General features: G+C 37.4%; 2 protein-coding genes across 4 annotated transcripts; both read right to left on the reverse strand.

The window, feature by feature from the left end:
• Window positions 1–631: 631 nt before the first annotated feature.
• Window positions 632–5444, reverse strand: LOC132274717 (uncharacterized). 3 transcript variants are annotated; one of them, XM_059776056.1, is made up of 4 exons: window positions 5330–5443; window positions 4464–4961; window positions 2286–4157; window positions 632–924 (listed from the first exon to the last, which is right to left on the reverse strand). In XM_059776056.1, the coding sequence occupies exons 2-4, from the start codon at window positions 4808–4810 to the stop codon at window positions 852–854; spliced, it is 2292 nt and encodes a 763-aa protein (XP_059632039.1). In that variant the 5' UTR covers window positions 4811–4961; window positions 5330–5443; the 3' UTR covers window positions 632–851. The 3 variants fall into 3 exon arrangements, with proteins under 3 accessions (XP_059632039.1, XP_059632041.1, XP_059632040.1); XM_059776058.1 differs by lacking the exon at window positions 5330–5443 and having other exon boundaries at window positions 4468–4603; XM_059776057.1 differs by lacking the exon at window positions 632–924 and having other exon boundaries at window positions 2282–4157; window positions 5330–5444.
• An 831-nt stretch (window positions 5445–6275) lies between these two features.
• Window positions 6276–11563, reverse strand: LOC132274718 (protein TRIGALACTOSYLDIACYLGLYCEROL 4, chloroplastic). The gene is made up of 5 exons (XM_059776059.1): window positions 11205–11563; window positions 9141–9387; window positions 8318–8669; window positions 7251–7588; window positions 6276–6583 (listed from the first exon to the last, which is right to left on the reverse strand). The coding sequence occupies exons 1-5, from the start codon at window positions 11477–11479 to the stop codon at window positions 6386–6388; spliced, it is 1410 nt and encodes a 469-aa protein (XP_059632042.1). The 5' UTR covers window positions 11480–11563; the 3' UTR covers window positions 6276–6385.
• Window positions 11564–19895: the final 8332 nt, after the last annotated feature.

Here is a 19895-nt window from a genome sequence, read left to right on the forward strand (position 1 = left end):
TCATTTAACGAGTTTCTATAACCTTATTTTTTTTTGCCAAAATAAACAAATTTAAACATAAAGATAGTAAAATGAGCTTCATTTAACGAGTTTCTATAATCTTATTTTGGCCAAAATAAACAAGTTCGTTCTTTTATGACCGTATAATGAAGAGAGCAAGACATGAAATGATTGTGGGAGTATTGGTGATGGCTCCTAGTAGGTGGAGTCCTGCCAATCCAAAAGTACACCAAGTGATCCAAACATCACATTAACAGGATTCAACAATTTAGAAGACAACCATCTTTAACAAAGCAACTAGCTTTTGTTGCCATATATAGACTTTAACATTTACAGAGAATATGTTATAATTCGTTAAATCTTACTTGAGTATAGAAAAACCAATAGAATAGTGAATCTACATGGGTGGCAATAGTGTCCCTCTTTTTATGTACACAGGTCAGACTGTGAGCTACAATCCCAATTTCGACAGCAGCCCAATAATAGCAAAACCATGTGATAGCATAAGCTATTGAGAGCACCTCAGATTCAAAAAAAAAAAAACCAATGAATTGATTACAGCAACACTCCTATTTTCCAGAAAAAAACTACTTTAATTAATGAAAAATGGAAGGGAAAAAGAAAAAAGAAAGAAAGAAAATAAAACACTTCACAAACATAATTAAAAAAATTTGAGCGTTTGTTCTCTGGCTAGCAGCAACTAGAAGACTTAGATGAAATCTGACTAGAATTTTCCATGACACCTATTTCACAGGTTATAACATTTGTTTGAAAATAGGGACTTAAAAAAGACGAGCAATGACGGGTTAAATACACAGAAAAAAGAAGGTACCAAACATCATGTGCTTCTCTCAAGTCTCCTCCTCGGCTGCCAGACTAATCACGAGATCAGTATGTGATGCATCGTCGTTCTTTATCGCCTTGCTGTTTACATAACAAAATTTGCAATTGTTACAAACAGCATTAATAAATTCGAGGAAGAAAAATGTGAGCAAAGCAACTTACTATAAGCAAAAAGTTCCAGATGTTAAAAAGAAGGCACAATGTTTGATATACTGACACAAAGGGTATGGTTGAAGTACAAATTGCAAATAATTTTCCAATACATGAAGGGGTGTCAAGACACTGAAAATAATTTTCCAACACATGAAATAAGCTTCCTAGCCTAATTTTAGTAATTCCATACCATATGCATCTGTCTCAAATAAGAAAGCTAATAAAATAGAAAAACGGAAGAATGCAATTTGCAATACAAATGGCTTCACATGCAGGTCCCATTGCTTATAATCCCTTCTTATCCAAAAAAGTGTTATATACAAACAAAGACCTCGCATGACCGCGCACAGCAAAAAATGGTTGGGTTTTTCCACATAGAACTTCCAGTTAACTTTGAGCCATGACTAGGCAGCCCAGCCAACCTGTTGAACTTGAGCAGGAAAAGGTACCCATTACTATTATCAGAAAAGGAAAAGGACATGCAGAATGTCCTTTTAACTCCCCAGACCATGCAGGCTCCAAGGGATACTTGTGACAATTCAATTCCTTGTAGACATATCTGTTCTTTTAGCGAAGAGACACTAAGAAACCTCATATGAACTCGAGCAAAGAACAAGAAACACCATGACAAAATTAACATTGCAGCAATAATACAAAAAGGGATAGTGATATTGGCACTCCATTTTTGTACACTTGCAATCCACATAATTTTTTAAATAAAGAAAATGACAAGATTATTATTCATAAAGTGGAGTGTAATAGCATCACTTTTGGAATAATTGTGTAATGTGAGGGTACTTTTGAAGGACTATTTGTCATTTCATTCATTTGAAAAAGCAGCTTAAGTGAAATATATAAAAGTGGAGTACGAATATCATGTCCCTACATAAAGCCAGTAAGGTAAATGCATTGGATGAAGAATATGATAAATATAATGATTAGATGCAGAAAAGGAATGGCCTTTGAATGCAATACATACTGATGCACATGGAGGTATTTCAGCATTATATTGAACTCAACACAAAACGATTAAATCCAGACGACTTGGAGTTGGCAACATGGAAACACTTCTCAATTACTATCATACAATATGTCATACAAAAATATATCAATACCAGAAGGAAACTTGGCATGCCACAAAAGAATTCAAGTGCAGTGACCAGGCAGAGGTAGAAGGTACATAGAAAGACATTGATAAGATCCATAAATAAAGAACATGAAGTAAACTGTCCTAGTCTTCGAACTGTGGAAAAAGAAAGAGTCAAAAGTTGTACAACATGGATTCTTACTTGCATGTCTTCTTATTGTGGCCAAGTCCCTTGCACTTGCTACACTGAAGTTGACGTTTGTTTATTTCTATCGCTCCAGCCTGCTTCATCTTTGGCCGGCCTGGTGGACGTTTAGTTGGTGGAGGAGTTACAGTGACAACTATCTGAGTCAGTTCACTCTTCACTGGTTTCTCTAGACTTGGCACTGGATGAATTGACTCCGCATATGTTAAGCGATAACTCTCAGTAGTGAAATATCTGGAGCAATACTCATATGGGCTCCTACCAAGGCATTCAAAAACAGCAATGGCATGACAACAAGGCAATCCCGTAAGCTGCCATCCTTTGCAGCTACAGTCCCAATGATCAATGTCAACATTATTAACAGAGTCACCTCGAACCTCAAATGTGCTACCATGTGAGAGTAACACTTGAAGTGAGCGTGCATTTGCAGTCTCAGTTTGTAGCTTTCCCTCCATAGACGGTGTTAGCTTGGTTACCCACTGAGTGGAATCAACCCGTCGTGAATAGATCAACTCCATCATCTTACCTCGTAATACATCAACCAGTTGTGTAATTGGCAACTCATTTGCTTCTGATACCCAACTGTAGAACAGTTGCCCAAAGTTGCATGTCATATGGTTATACCTTACCCCTCCAAAAAATGCATTTGCCCAGTGCTCTGGCTCACTTCGTATAACCCAATTGTAAGCTTCAGGAGAGATAGCCTTTATGTTATCAGTACATCGATCAAAATCCTCAAGTTTAGGAGCATAAGCGGCAGCATAAAAATCTTGAACCATGAGACGTCTTGCTTCATGTGAAAACTGCCCCTTCAGATCTCTATTAAGTTTCTCAGCTAGATAGCGTAGACAATAACCATGTGGGCATTTTTCAAATATCTCATGCAATGACTCTCTTAGACCATTCTCAAAATCTGCAACGAATGTAATTGGAGGGTCAGTTGACACTGCAGATTTCAACTCCAGTAGAAACCAACGCCAGTTGTCATCAGTTTCTGCATCCACAACAGCAAAAGCAACCGGAAAGACGCCATCATCACCATCTGCAGCTGTTGCAGCTAACAACATCCCTTGGTATTTAGAATTTAGAGAAGTGCTATCCAGGAAAAGGAGAGGGCGGCAACCTTGTCGGAATCCAGAGATTGACGCATGAAATGAGACAAAAAGACGATGGAAGCTTGAGTCTTCCTTTGTGGCAAATGAAGCAATACTACCTGGATTAGTTTCCTTTATCTTCTCACAGAACAATGGCACCTGATTGTATGCCTCTTTATAAGAGCCCTGAAGTTGCTCCCTTGCCTGTTCCTTTGCACGCCATGCCTGAGAATAATTTAGTTGAATCCCATACTCTCTTTTGATGTCACTGGCAATATCTTTGGGCTTGTAGTTAGGAGATTCTTTCAACTTCTCCTTTATGATTTTTCCCACCCATCCCCTTCCGGCGCGATACCCAGCTTTTACAGTAGCTCCTTCACATGTATGTCTTGCGCTCATTTTCTTAATACAAATTAACTGGGTGGTGGCTAACCTAGATGCATATATCCTCCACGGACAACCTTCTGATTTGCATTTGACAGTCACACGATGACTATCATTTTTCTTATATTTATAAGTAAAACCATGTGCAATTGAGTATTTATGCAGAGCTTCACGGAATTCAGGAAAACTTCTAAATCTTTGATCCACGCCAGTAATGGTGTTCTCCCACTGCATTGCAGCTTTACGATGTCTGTCATCACTGTGTTCAACAACAGTACCCACTGGAGAGGCGTCAGTGGGCATCATCGTATCAATCGGATCATCTGGATGGCTCATATTCACAGGGGTAGCTACAGGAACCACTGCCTCTGACACAGTCGTCCTGCTCGACCTGCACCATCAAGTGTGCTATATAAGATTGTACAGAAAGCACAGCTAACTATCCTATTCCACCCAGTATCCAATTTCAAATTTCAGTTCTATTCACAATCACAGTACATGGCAAGAAGATACTGAGGGCCATGTTTGTCATTCAACTTCGTCACCAGCTTGATTTTGGCGAAACTGACAAGCATGAACAACAGTAACATGGATTTGCTGCAATTGTGGACAAAACTGAACCTGGAAATTGAGCACAGGGCAAGATACACTAGAATAAAAACAGATGTACAGATTAAACAGGACTTATTGTAAGTACCTACTGGCAGGCATGTTCGATATATTCCGAGCAGCACCTTCTTCTGATATGACAAAGACCTCCACTTGGTCAGCATTCTGGAAGAAGTTTACCATGCGCTTGAGGTCCTTGTCTTTAGAGATTGTAATGAGTGTCTTTTTGTTTCCCGGGAGAAAGTACTTAATCAACATACCATCCACACCGGAATGAAATGTTTCGGCTAGCTCCTGCTTGAAGTCATTCAAAAGGGTTTGCTCATCGAGATCCAGTGCATAAGCCTCACCGCCATTGTACGACAAAGACCCATCTTTATTCGCCACAAACTCGCCCCCGGATTGACATATAGCTATAATTTTCTTAGTAGCCATCTCAAAGCCAAGAAAAAATCCGCACAAAATAAATCTATTGGAACCAGATTGTACACACGAGAAGCATTGTAATTTGAGGTATTGCAATCAACAATGTAGTGTTTCTTTGGGAAACGGGCTTGTCCAACGCTATTCACGTAATAAATTCGACCTACATTGACATGGTAATCGAAAAAAGTTTAAATCTTTGGCACATTAAGATACACAAATTACTGAAATTAAAACAAAAATCGCGTCAAGAAAGCTTAGCTACTCAAACTCTATAAGCCCTACAATATTCGTAAGTCAACATAATACGTATGAACAAAAAAACTGAATTTTTTTTTTTTGTTTCTGGTGATTTTGGAAATCCGAACGCAACTCAAAGCGTGCACAATTGAGAGTGAAAATTCAAAGAATATATAGATATAGAAGTTGAAATCGTTCAAAAACCCTAATTTACGTAAAGACGAGATCGTTTAATCCATCATATTGAAGATATTAAACCCTAAATTGTTCGAGAGAGAGAAGGAATCGTACCTTTCTAAGCTAGGGCTGAGATCGAGCCCTCTGTGAGTTTCTCTCTCACTTCTTCCTCGGGGACTTGGATTTCGTACGGTCGGAGGGAAATGTGAGACATGCACACAGAAAAAAAGTACTTGTGCCCCAATAGATATTGAATAAATGTATTTGGGCCGATTAGCCCAAATCGAATAGTGACTTGACATCCGGTTGGACCCTTCAGAGTGGTTACAACTTACAGTTAGAACGGTCCGATTCAATTTCAGGACGGATTTAAAGGTGGACTCCAAAAAAAAAAAAAAAAAAAAAAAAATTTATAGACAATTTTAGCCCAATCGAAAAAAATATATATATATGTGTTTCTAGTTTTAGCCCACCCAAATAAATATTATTTCTGAATCCGCACCGTTCCAAACTAAATGAGAACTGATTAGATAACAAACAATTCCTAACAATTCAAAACAAAAATCCAAACGTTGGGCGTTGAAATGAACTATAAAAGACCAGTTTGAGTTTGATTCAGTTCTACAGCACAGTTCTAAACATTACTCACATTTTCTATATTTGTTATCTAGGTTCAAGTGTTTGCAAGTTTTGGAGCTGCTCGAACAGAATACAACAAGCATCTCACCAAAACTGCTAGAACAGAATACGACCATCTCATCTCATTTTTGTCATTCGAAGACGTGTATAGATTTTAACAAATGAAAATGGCTATAATTTAAGGTTATCTTTTTGAAGTACTTGAAAAGCTTGGACTACATGAATTTTGCCTTTCCATTCTTTTCCATTACAAGCAATCCCTCGTTTTTTATATGTATACTCCGAAATGATCTTTTGCTCACCGATGATCATTTATATATATATATATATATATTTCTTTTGTTTAGCCTGAAATGTTCATTGTATAGCATAATTAAAATTCCTATGAAGTAACCACCCATAATTCTGCATGTTAAAAAGGTGACACGAAATGATCAAATATTTTGAATAGGCAACATCTTCTTACAAGATCCAAAGACAAAAGAAAAATATGAAAAGAACTGCATTGCTTCAAAAACCAAAAAATACGGTTTATGTCTCGAAAAAACGAAGCTCTATCATAAATTCTTTCTGTTTTGGGGAATACCAAGCGGTGGCCTTGGCTGACCCAAGAACTTGCAATGCATATTCAATTGCAAATACAGGCTCATTCACACTTAAAGGCCACTCTTTGTTCTTCAAATCAAGTGTTACTCCTGAATCAACTCTGAAACTGAAAGGCCCAGCAATCTGCAGAGAGTTTATGGAAAGGATTATTTCTGGTAGCAAAAACGGCTAATAAAACGTCAAAATGAGAGACTTCACAGATTTCCAAAATTTCAGGATGAAATTTTAGTAATAAGACCAATCTGAAATCCATCAAATTTCTGACATCAGAAAATTTTCACCGAATTTCAACAACAATTCAGAAAAATATTGCATCAACAATACTAAAAAACAGTGTCACGCTACATATAACTCTGAACAAGTGCCTGCAGTCAGATAAAAAAGCCAAAACATTGTTCAAGAACAACTTTAGCTCACAATGTTGCAATTCGCATTTAATCCCTCTAAAAAAGTTGCCACCCAATGTTAATCCCTATCAAATTATTAATAAAGGGTTGCGGGAGTGGTGGACTGCGTACAATAACTTTTGGCATTATTTGCACAAAATAGCTACTCTTAGACCCGAACCCCTATTCACATTCACATTCAATTCCAATTCATAATATAATAAAATCATAAAGATTCAAAAGCAATTTTGACACTAATGCAATTTTAAGTTAAACAAAGATAAGCAACAACCTCACCCAGGTTAAGATTATACATTATCCTGTTTGTGTCTCTTTCCACTTGATCATATCCTGAAGTATTTGCAAAGATAGAAACATGATAGATTAGGATAGAAAACAGGTACCTGCTGCTGAAGTGAAACGGTGGCATTGGGGCAAATTGCCTGAATTGTTTCCAGATTTGGCAGTTGAGAATTGTATAGATCTTGTGCCAGACGACTCGCGCCTGAAATAAATTTTACACCAGAAGGAAAATCCAGACGGGCATAAAAACGAGTAAGATCCAAGAATAGCCTCTGGAAGTTTCCATGCTGTGCAGAGAATGATGCAGATGCAAATACATCAGCTAAAATGGCAGCTTTTACAACCGGGGCACGAAGACTGACTCCTGTAAAACCCAAAGATCCATCTTCTACTTGTTCTCTAAGTATATTATCTCCAAGAGATGCATTAACAACAGTACCTGTAAGGACAAATATTTAAATAATGAGCTAAAATCCTAACATGAAAAATGTACGCCAATTCATTGATAATAATCATTACAAGCAATTTTTGAGATAACTCATAAGTATGAACAACTGACTGCTACACCTTTGTAATTAAACCCGAGCTAAGTTGGTAACTTCATGGACAGATGTGTGCCAAGTACACAGACATGGATTGCCAAGTTCACACCAAAAGTCAATACTAAGGCAATTACAGTATACAGGTCACATGAATGAAATCTCTCCGCTTAAAATAATATGCATCAACCAACTGGGAGTGTTCAGGCAAGGCATTATAGGCCAGCATGACAGCATAAGCAAGGTTCTGCTTTCTTTGGCTCTTTCCATTTCAGATATTTTACAACACTAGTTGAGGGTGTTGAGATAAAAGGTCATCCAAATCCAATAGCTCAACCATGATCAATTGGATCTCAATTTGGATGATAACAATTAGCAGGCAAAATAGATCCTCACAAAAAATTTAGGATATCACGCTGGAGAATTTTTGGAAGCATCAACCAATGAGAGGTTCATCTGCCAGACTCAATTTCAGTTGCATGATATATATTAAAGCAAAGAGAAGCAGTTTCTTCCCCAAATCCAATACTAATTTAACTATTATCAATGGAGCATGCACCGAAAACATATAGGTCTCATCTCAATCATCAAAAAGTAGAATTTTAGAAAGTGATTAGGCTGTATCTTACCAAGTATCCCTGAAGCTGAAATATGAGGATTTGACAGAAATATGTCAAATGGTTGCACCATTCTCAACTTTGGAACTTTACTTCTCCAAATGTCGATATTTTTCTTGAAGGAAAATGCACTTTTGATACACAAACCAGGCAGTAGATTAGGAGGTACTCTGGTCTGTTGACCTTCACATTGCTTGGGAGACCCTGCATTATGGTTGACGCACACGTGATAACTTGCACCAGAGTTAGAAGCAACTGAAGCCAGATCAATAGCCATTGAGAATGGTACATCCCAGTAAGAACCAAGCTGGTCAACAAAAAGTTCTGGCCAAGCCGCCTCCAGAGTTAAATTATGATGTGGAAACTGCAAGGGCATAATAATCAAATCCTCATCAAGCAAAATCCTTAATAGGATGCAATTGTGAGAAAAAGCGTAGATGAAGCAATTTTATATTGCAACCAAAAAAAAAAAAACTCTAAGCAAGAAAACAATTGAAATTCTTACCAATACAAGCACAAGTTGCTACACAATAGTTTTAACAGCTATGAAAAAATTGCAAAACGAATAGCTTTGACATAATACAGCCAATCAATAAAAGCCACAGTACCAATAAATTAGACTAAAAAGGGGAAAAAGAAACAGACTAAAGATGAAGGAACCAATTCAAGTTCACATCACCCCACATATTTAGGAAGATCTCTCACTAATGCTCAGCAATAAATAAGAACCTGCATACGGGAACTGATTCAGATGACTCATCAATTTAACATTTGAAGGCAGCATCTTTTGTAATGCTATGCAATTATTATAACTAAAGAAATCATAAACGCTTGCCTTGTGATGAAGAACGGCTTTCTTTCGAGGTATCTTCTTATCGCCATGCTTCTCTAAGCTAAAAAGTACTGTATCATTAGGTGTTATCAAGAACTCTGAACAGAAACCAAGTGCATACAATGATTTATTGCGAAGGTGTCTTCCAAAGGTTTTCAGCCACGAGGATTCTGAGGGTTGCATTGATCCATTCTCTTTGACAGAAGACACAAACTGCTGCAAATTGAACTGACCTAGCAAAGTTGCAAACCTGCATGACTTTTATAACCCAAATATCAGGCAATATCAACTCTAGTGATATTAGCGTGGTAGCAATATTTAAATGGCTATAAGCACGAGATAAATAAGCAGCAGCGGTGGTGGCAACCATTTAGGTAATATAAGATTGAGATTTAAAAGCTTTTATTAAAAGCGGCATAAAAAATCAGCAGCCACCAAAAATTCCTTCAGATTCCATTAAAATAGTGGAAGTAAGGCATAAGAGAACTAGCAGAGTTATGTGTAGAATTGTAATAAATTTTTTAAACAGTCAGACCTAAAAAATATGCCTTTCATTTAGCATCATGTGCAAAAATCACATACTGCCTAAAAGGTACACAAGGAGGATAGACTGGTAAACCATCCAACCATAAGATGTCAAAGCACAGAACCTAGGAGCTCCAAGGTTCATCATCTCAAGAAGATGCACTTGAGATGCCATTAGGAAGATCTGATGGAACACAGTCAAACCATTAAGTGTGCAATAACTACAGGGTATATTCATTGAAAGCGACATATTATCCAGTGACAAGCACTTTATCAACTAAAAAAAAAAACTAACATTATTGAAGCAATGTTTGGGAGCACCGAATCAACGTCTTGAAATTGAAGGAATTTTAGTTCAAACATTTCCTCCAATTCCATTTTCAAGGCACTGATTCAGTGCTCTTAGAGGCAACATCAAAATCTATTACCCAAAAAGAACTTGGGTCAAACATGAATTCAATATAGCCTATATGGGTATCTCTAGAGAACTATAAAAATTTTAGGATTATCTGTGAAACCAAGTTCCAGTAATTCCATCAAATTTTTATTCATTGGTTGCATGAACTCCAGTTTTAAGTGCTCCCTCTTCAGAACTCTGCAGTTCCTACTTACGAGTTAGTAAATACTGCACTCTCTTCTGGCAGAACCATGATTGATTTGTGCTAGAATACTAAACTACGATAACTCAAATTTGAGCTTTCAAGAGACTCAAAACTTCTTAACATTAATAATAATACTACATGGTCTAACAGCAAGAAGGCATTTTAATTGTATAAAGATCAGAGACATCTCCTTTCAAAATAAAGTAAATAACTACTCTTCCAAAGTTGTTATTCTGGAAATAAGGTTTAATCTAGTTATTCTTCATACAAGACTAATTGTCCTTGTTTCTTATAAAATAAAAAATAAATCCTTAATACCTTAATTGTGTTTGTGTTTGCATGAGCATTGGGGCATAGAGGTGTGCACTGCACTTGAAGGGTTTTCCCAATTGACAATACACTTAATAGCCATATTCTTATTAATGTAACCCCAGTATGGAGCTACACTTACTGGGATAGTGGGACTGTAACTCAAATGTGAGAAAGAAGGAACACAAAAGGAGAACTCTGCCTAGGGCTAGTCAGAACCAACATACCCATCAATAGCTCGAGTTTGAATTCGTTAACTAGTTCAAACAGGACAGCTATGAGCCTAATTTCCCAACTCTATTTAAGTTTACCAAGCTCAAACAGTAATGAGGTATACATAAAATTCACAAAGCTCTACATATAGATATATATGACTCCAATTTGAGAAAGAAGGAAGACAAAAGGACCCCTCTGTCCAGGGCTAGTCAAAACCAGCATACCCATCAATAACTCGTCTTTGAATTTGCTAATTAATCCAAACACGCCAACCAAGAACCCAAGTTCCCAAATTTATTTAAGCTAATTGAACTAAAATGTAATTGGGTATGCATAAAATTCACAATCTCACACACACAAACACACATATAGGTTGTGAGCAAGAAATTATACAAGTGGGTATGGAGGATATTACCAGTGTTCACCAAAGGGAAGAGTGAGGACACGCTGAAGAGAGAAGCCGTGACCGCCACGAGCTGAGTCGTTGGAGACGTAGGAAGGGACAAAGGGCATTGTCATAAAGCGCTGGAAGAAATCGATCTGCTTGGGTCTGGAAAGTCTGACGCCTCTGGTCAAACCCAAGGGAAGTGTGTCACCGGGAACTGGTCGAGCCAGTCCGTCGAGGGTCGCCGGCGTCGACATATCCAGGTCCCAGAAACTCCCGTCCATTGCCCATCTCAATTTCTTCATTTCCGTCCCCTCCTTTTCCCAGGAATACCTTTTCCTTTATCCCGTGACTGGCCAAGTCCCAAGTCCAAACAACAGCTTCCCACTGTGTATATTGTAAGGTCAACACATAAGCAAGTATTTTTTTTTTTTTTTTTTCAGCAAGCAAACAAACAAACAAGAAATACATTAACCACCTAAAGGGGAACATTCGGGCATGAGAGCATTTAACAACCACTTGGATCATATGCTATGCTCCAAGTCACCATAATTGACTTTCAAAGCCGTTTTACTTAACAAATGAGCAACTCCATTACATAAACGAGGTGTCCACACAAGGGAAGCCCCCGAGCAAGACGCAAGAAGAATAGAAACATCTTCAAAAATAATCACAAGAGCCTCTTCCGTGGGAAAAAGAGACATTACAGGTTTACAATCACCTTCAAACACTACTTTATTGTAACCCCAACACTTAATTAGCTGAAGGGATTCTCAGAGCACTAGACCTTCCGTCACAGAGGAGTTACATACATTGCGAAAAAAAACTGTAGCTATCCGGATAGGATGGCCCAAATGATTCCGAAGAAGTGAACCTCCCCCACAAAACTTAGAGATCGGATTGAAAGAGGCATCAAAGTTAAGCTTAAAACTTCCAAGTGATGGAGCAATCCAAGAGGGAGGACAGATAGGGGCAGAGGGCAAAGGCAAAGAGAAAAAAGCATGTTGAGAGAAGATATCATGAAAATCAGTAAAATTCTTGAGAGCCCGTTGAACGGTATCGAACAGATCCCATAGCTTGTTGCGAAACATGAGATCATTTCGACACTTCCATAATGACCAACAAATAAAAGCAGCCAGACTAATACATTCTGACGAGCCATCACATTTGTTCCACTGAGTGGTAAGGCAAACCCATCTTTTCTACCAACTGGAAGGAGACAGACGACTAAAATCCAAATTAAAAGGACTAAGTTTCCAGACCTTGCAAGCAAAAGGGCAGGTACACAAAATGTGATCAATAGTCTCAATGGCAGACCCACAACATTTGCAAATAGCCTCATCTGACCCGCCTCTAAAAGATAGTTATTGGAGCACCAGCAATCTAACATGTAAACTTTGCCACAAAAAAAAGTTGGATCTTCCGATGAGCCTTAATCTTCCAAACTTCTCTCCACAAACTCTTTTTTTCTGAGTCAAAACTACAGCTAGCCATTTCAGCATAAGATTTTCGATTGGGCGTCTGTGGTGTAAGTAAAAAGAGAGCAACATAATATGCACTTTTGACTGAAAATCGACCATCTGAGGTGAGCCCCCAAATTTTTTATCCGGCCCATCCAACTGACGTAGAGGAATTTGAAGGATTAGATCAGTATTTTTATGATTTAACTAGCGAGAGATCAAAACAGCATTCCAAGAGTAAGTGGACTCATTGATCAGATCCGCAACTGAGTTGATGGAAGCACAAGTCTATTTTGAAGTTATAGCAAAGTTGGACCTATCCGAAAGCCAATTATCCTTCCAACAGTCTACATTTGAACCATCCCTAATTCACCACTTTCATCCCCTCCGAATGACACCTTTAGCAGCCTGCATACTCTTCCAAACCCACGAAGACTTGGGTGAATTTGAAGAATCAAGAAAACCATACTTACTAAAGTATTTTTTCTTAAACAACTTGAACAATAATGAGCCATCCTCCATCTCCATCCTCCAAGCCAATTTTGTAAGGAGTGCCAAGTTGAACGCTTCAACATTTCTAAACCCCAAACCCCCCACATCTTTAGAAATGCAAAGGGTATCCCAACTAATCCTTTAATTTTGGAAGACTTTTCCTCACCACTCCACCAAAAATTAAGAAATTTGCTCGTTAAAACCATGCATTGCTGTTTAGTGATCTTAAAACAGTGCATTGCATAAGTAGGAGTAGTAGAGAGCACAACTTTAACCATTACCTCCCGCCTAGCCTTGGAGAGGAACTGACCTTTGAGTAGTTAAGTTTTAGCTGAGACTTTATCAGAAAGAAAACTAAAGGCAACAATTTTTGATCGACCTAACAGAGAGGGAAGACCTAAATACCTGTTGGACAAGTCCACATTTGTAATACCCACTAATAATCTTAGAGAATGTCGCAAAGGAGCTGGAGTATTTGGGCTAAAATAAAGGCAAGACTTTTCCAAATTAATGAGTTAACCAGTAAGTGCTTCACACTTATCAAGGATATGTTTAAGACAAATCACCTGGTTATCCTTAGCCAGGCAAAAAAGGAAAGCATCATCCGTGAAAAGCAACTGGGAGATTGGCAAACAACCCTTTCCCATTTGGAGTCCCGTGAGTTGTTTCCTACGAACGACCTCTTGAATGAGAATGGTAAGACCTTTAGTGCAAAAAAGGAATAAATATGGAGAGATAGGATCGCCCTGACGAAAACCCCAAAAAGGAAAAAATCTGGCCCCTCTTTCCCCATTAAAAACCACTGAAAAATTCACTGTCATTACACATTCCAGAATTAAATCAACCCACCTCCTGGCAAAACACAAATGAATCATAAATCTCTCAAGAAAATCCCAGCTAACTCTGTCATAGGCTATGGCCATATCAAGCTTGAGAGCCAATACACTTGGGGTAGAACAACTTTTTCGAGACTTAATAACATACATCAGATCATGCGGATTAACAATATTGTTATGAATTAGTCTGTCCGGAATGAAAGCACTTTGGGATTCATTAATTAACAAAGGGAGAATCAGTTTCAGAGATTGGTAGCGTTTAGACTCTCTAGCATCTGGTCTCCCTTAAGAAAAGAGTTGAAACCTTGCAAGAGGTCATCTTTCACCATCTCCCAATTGGTTTGGAAAAGCGAAACCGTCAAGACCCGGAACTTTGAATGGACCCATACCACTAAAAGCTTGTTTCAACTATTCAACTGACCCATCCTGTAACAACTCGTCATTCATAGCCAGAGAGACTTTAGGAGAAACCAAATCCCAAAATTCCGCATCATTGGCGATAGAGAAAGAATAGAAAATGGAATGAAATTAGTCCTCTGCCACCCTTCGAATATCATCTTTAGAATCACACCATTGGCCTTGAGAATCCTCCAATCCAAGAATTTCATTTTTATGGCGTCTGATCTTCGTCTTTCTATGGAAGAACTTGGTATTTTTGTCTCCGTGATTAAGCCATGTGACTCAGGACTTCTGTTTCCAAAATAATTCCTCATCTCACTAAGCTATACGGAGCTCATGTTCCAAAAGAGAGCACTCTGCTCTATTAAAACCTTTGAGTTAATCCTTAAGTTTGATCAATCTATTTTGAAGAAACTTAATTTTCGTCTGGTCATTGTCACATTTACCCTTCCTCCAAAATTCCAGATCAGGCTTGCATTGACGTAACCTCTACTTAATAACAGACAAAGGAGTCCCCGTCCCAGTAAATGCCCAAGCCTTCTAAATGGTAGGTTTAAAATCCAGCTCTTTGATCCACCTCGCATCAAAATGAAAATTACTTTTTTTGTGAATAATCGAGTCATTCAAACAGAGAAGAAGAGCACGGTGATCAGAGCCCTGAACAGTTAAATGATGAAGCATGTGTACCAAGAGCTTTATCAAGTCTAGCCATAATAAGCTGGCTCTCTTCCCAGTTATTGCACCATGTAAATGGGAAACCCTTAAATCGAAGGTCAGAGAGATCACAGTCAGAGAGAAAAATTTTAAACTCCCTCAACATCCAACCTTGCTTTGAATTCCCACTGATTTTCTCATCTTTATGAAGGAGAGCATTAAATTGCTGACCAAAATCCATCGCAGACTCAACTGATATTTCACATTATGAATATAACACCACTGTAAAGCTCTGTCTTTCTCGGTATAAGACCTGCAAACCCCAGTGAAAAACCAAGGATCAACACCTCTACCCCCAATCACCTCGCAGGTGATTTGAAACTCTGTAAAATCAACAATAGAGATTTTCCACTGTGGAGAGAACAGTAAAGCCAAACCTCCGGCTCGGCCAGAAGACGGAACCTCAAACAACTCGTAAGACCCCAGCCAGTTTCTAACTCGTGCCACCCGATCACCATTATTCTTAGTTTCAGATAGAAAAATCAAGGGGGAGGGGGGGGGGGGGGGGGGAATAGAGGGTAACCAACCTCCTCAACTGGGAAACTGTCAGGGGGTTCCCCAAACCCTGACAATTCCACACCAGAACCCTCATTGAGGGGTTTGGGGCCACATAAGGCTGGCTACCACCACCGAATTGGAAAGAGAGGGAGAAACATTACCTTGAGAAAGAGTACCCAAATCCAGAAAGCATTCTTTGAATCCACCTTTGGGGGAAAGCAAAAAGTGATATAAATATTAAAAAAATATAAGAGTTTTAGTGGCATTGCAGCGTTGGAGAAGTAAGTCATTGAAGTCTCAGTTTTAAACGGTGTTTGTGTTTTGGAGTCGTGTCTGATAGAAAAAAAATAAATCAAGAAAATATAAGAAAGAATTTAATTACTAAATAATATGTTTTATGAATTTAATTCAATTTGCAGTCAGAAAAAATTCAAGATAAATTAATTCGAGTGGTGCTAATCACAGTCGCTACTTTAGCAGTTGACGCGTGTATTTCCTTTCCCGATAATTAATTAATATTTTTTTGCTAACTTTCTTTTGGGTCTCTCATTATATATAATTATTATACTAGCCTCCTACCCTTATAAAGAAACTGAGAAACCATTCGCATAAATTCTCTCTTCAGAAACCTCCACGGTTCCATCTCACTTTAAAATTTTGTTTCTTACAAAATTCCATATCTAATGTTTGAAGTTCCAACTCTAAATTTTTTTTTTTTACAAAAGTCCATATCTAAATGTTTGAAGTTCAAATCTGAATTTTTTCAGATCCATATTCTTTGTATTCGAAGTATTGCTCTGATTTTTCAGATTAAAAAAATAAAAAAATCAGTAAAAAAAAGTACTATAATCTGGTTCTATCTCTAACATTATTTGATTTTTTCATATCCCTATTCTCTGTTTCAAAGTATTCGGTTGTTTTTTAAATAAAAAAAATAAAATCAGATGAAAAAAAAAATATAATCTGAAAAAAAATTTAGAGTTGGAACTTCAAGTATTTAGATATGGAATTTTGTAAAATTTTTTTTTTTAAAGTGAGATGGAATCGTGGAGGTTTCTTAAGAGAATTTTTGCGAATGGTTTCTCAGTTTCTTTATAAGGGTAGGAGGCTAGTATAGTAATTATATATAATGGTTTCTCAGTTTCTTTATAAGGGTAGAAGGCTAGTATAGTAATTATATATAATGAGAGACTCAAAAGAAAGTTAGTAAAAAAAATTATAATTAATTATCGAGAAAGAAAATACACGCGTCAACTGTTAAAGTAACAATTGAGATTCCACAATTGCGGGCATCTCAATTCGTAATGAGTCCAAAAAGTCTGGAATTTAGCTATATGCTCATTTCACTTGTAGCCTTGGAAGTTGCTGCGACGTAGGTAATTAACAAGACATAAACCTGGCCCATCCCATTAAGGGAGTCAACTTGACCTGACCAGGCCCAGCCCAGCCCAGCCCAGCCCAGAAATTGGGCTTTGATGTTAGGTAACTTTAACCTAAGCCCAATGGGTCGAAAAAGGGACTGCCACAGATCATCATCAGGTGATGATAGAGGCAAATAGGCATGATTTACACAATTTTTTTTTTTTTTTTTTTTGACACCAAGATTTACACAATTTGACATCACAAAACCGGTCATGAACAAATTGTTGATTATATATGCTGGTTTGGTGAAAGTCTACATTATGGTATTTCCGAAGTTTCCCACCGTTGGATGTGGTAATCCAACGGGCTGATTGTGGGCAAGTAACAAAGATGGGGCCAACACCTTGTGAAGAGAGTGACAGCGAGTCACTGACTACTCTATTGCCAATTTGCCATGAAGGTGATAGATCATCTACCTAGAAAGTCTACAATACTGAATCTCTTAGATTATTCATAAGGTGAGTTACGCTATCACATCGGACAGCTTAAACCTGGGGTACAGTAACCCCGGAGTCATAGTAATTAATAGTAAGCAAGGATTTCTAAACACAACACACACAGACATGGCTTCAACAATTTCCAATGACTCCAAGTCTCCAATACATTAGTAGTCTCCGCAGGTTCTATTCCAATTCCAAGTGACACACACCAAATCATCAATAACGGCTCATTTAGGAAAAAAGTCAAGTAGTTAACGTGCATATTATCTACACTAAATGTGTATCATCAAGAGTAGATTGAATAATTTTAAAAGTCTAAAGTTGGGTGCTCTGGAATCCCAAAAGTCTTAAGTGGTTAACAAGCATATTATATACACTCGTGCATCATCAAGAGGAATATCGACAACTTCGAAAGTCTAAGTTGGGTGCTATGCAATCCGAAAACGTGCTTGTTTTTGTGACTGAAATCGAAAGTCATTCAAAGTTGGGTGTTGGACTTCAGGCTATCCGGAATCCGAAAAGGCACTACTTCCGTGTCAAATGTGTCTTGCCGAATTCAACAATTTTACATCATAAATGCAATTACACATTTGTATTAAATTCTTAATTTAATGGTGCTATACAATGTAATATATAAATAAATGTGTTTTTAATTATTTTTTTTAATGTAAGTTGTGTTGCATTGTGATATAAGCTAAGTTGCATAAAGCGGCAGTAAGAGCGAATTCGAAAGCGGGAGCGTGAGGGCAGCATTAAGTCATAAATACTGAGAATTTGAGTCATAGTGCACGCGGAGTTTGAGAGCGAGAGAGCCATAAAATGCGACTTAGGATATAAGTGTGTTGTACTGTGTAGATGCGATCGTGGCTGATGTCCAAGGTGGTTGTGTGACTTTTGGAGAGAAAAAGACCAACTCCCCTGGAGGCTGGTACCTATCCCATGTAGCAAAAATGCAAGCCAATGAAGGGGCCGCACACCAAGATTGTCTTTGTGCATAAATGCGCGCCAAAGATTGAAAACTGTACAAGGAGACCAGATTTTATATTCAATGATGAAAAAAGGTAAAACACTGTCTTTTGTCTCCTCTGTATGATTCTCATCATATATAATGACATAAACTAATACACTTGGGAGTTGGATCCATCTTTTGGCTTTTTTTTTTTAGTTTAATTTAGTATCTGAGACATTTTCCTCAATCTTGAGCTGTCAGATTCCTTTTACTCTGTAGAATCTGAATCTTGTGCCCTTTTCATCTAATGTTTCATGGTGTTGCATTTCATGATGATGTGTTGCACTGGGCGATATAGAACAAGTGCACGGGAGGGGATCCGGATTCTACTTTGCATGGCGTCTTACCTACTTGTATTGTCCTACTTGCTTCCACAATTTTAGAATTTGATGATCATATTTAGTACTGATAATTTACGACCACTAAACATTAGATGGTTCTGTGACCTATAAAGAAAAGAAAGGAAAAAGAAAAGGGAAGAACATAATTGTGCTTTTAAAATGCTTAAAAAGCTTTCCCAAATATTTGCTATGAAATGCTGTCTTAGCCAATGTTTCTATTAAGAAATTGGTTATGATTTTCCATATCTTCTTGAAGATTGTTTACACGATACAAATTAATGCTTCGTTGTCAAGTGTAGTTTAGCACTATTTTAATCACATACTTAATGATTAGTCTGACCAATAAGTATACATAAAGAAGTAGGTAATCTGTGCCTTTCTTTAAGTCAAACTAAAGCCGGAGATAAAGGAACAAGTTCAAAGGCAACAAGCAAGGCAGGAAAAAGTAAGACTAAAGCTCAAAATGTAAGTTATGACCAAGTAAATTAAGATTCAAGTGTATTAAGAATCAGCTAGTTTATAGGAAATAGGACTGACCATATGTAATAATTACGAGCGAATATGATTATGTATCTTGATGCAAAAATGGTAGTAAATAATGTCGGAAATCTGTATATATAATGAACCTTACGCAGTAAAGAGGAAGGAGAGTTGCTTGCACACCACTTCCCTTGATTAAATTTGGACTTATAATACTCTTCTTAAATTTTGTTTTAGGTACTTCCAAAAAATGAATTCTAAGGAAATATGCAATATGATACTTTAAACAGTGGTGCATAATTGCCCAAACAAGTATGGAATCAACATTAAGATTATTATTTTAGCCTGCATTGTACATATATAAATAATGATATATCTATATGTATATAATTTATTTGACTATTTCCAAATACGAAATTTATTGAGTAACAAAATCTGTTATTAAAACGACATGGGTTGACATATCTAATCAGCTGATAGATGCATTTCCCATCCTTTGAACGCATGTTAAATTGGAATGATTAATCAAACATAAATGATGAAAATGATTTGAGTTGAATGTATATTATGTTTACTAATTACTATTCTGGTGCAATATTTATTGGCTAAAGTTTTGACTTTATATTTTTA

This window comes from Cornus florida, unplaced genomic scaffold (assembly GCF_030987335.1).
Source record: "Cornus florida cultivar Cherokee Brave unplaced genomic scaffold, ASM3098733v1 CherokeeBrave_3.0.0_Hap2_Chr09, whole genome shotgun sequence".
NCBI lineage: Eukaryota > Viridiplantae > Streptophyta > Magnoliopsida > Cornales > Cornaceae > Cornus > Cornus florida.

Bases quoted from the DNA above. Each gene is read 5' to 3' on its own strand.
- LOC132274718 (XM_059776059.1), bottom strand. From the start codon at position 11,479: ATGAAGAAATTGAGATGGGCAATGGACGGGAGTTTCTGGGACCTGGAT. The intron at 9,388-11,204 runs GTAATATCCTCC...AAAGTCATGCAG, and splicing joins CTTCCCTTTGGTGAACACTG to GTTTGCAACTTTGCTAGGTC. The intron at 7,589-8,317 runs GTAAGATACAGC...TTGTCCTTACAG, and splicing joins TTCAGCTTCAGGGATACTTG to GTACTGTTGTTAATGCATCT.
- LOC132274717 (XM_059776056.1), bottom strand. From the start codon at position 4,810: ATGGCTACTAAGAAAATTATAGCTATATGTCAATCCGGGGGCGAGTTT. The intron at 4,158-4,463 runs GTACTTACAATA...TTGATGGTGCAG, and splicing joins TCGAACATGCCTGCCAGTAG to GTCGAGCAGGACGACTGTGT. The intron at 925-2,285 runs GTAAGAATCCAT...TTATGTAAACAG, and splicing joins CACAATAAGAAGACATGCAA to CAAGGCGATAAAGAACGACG.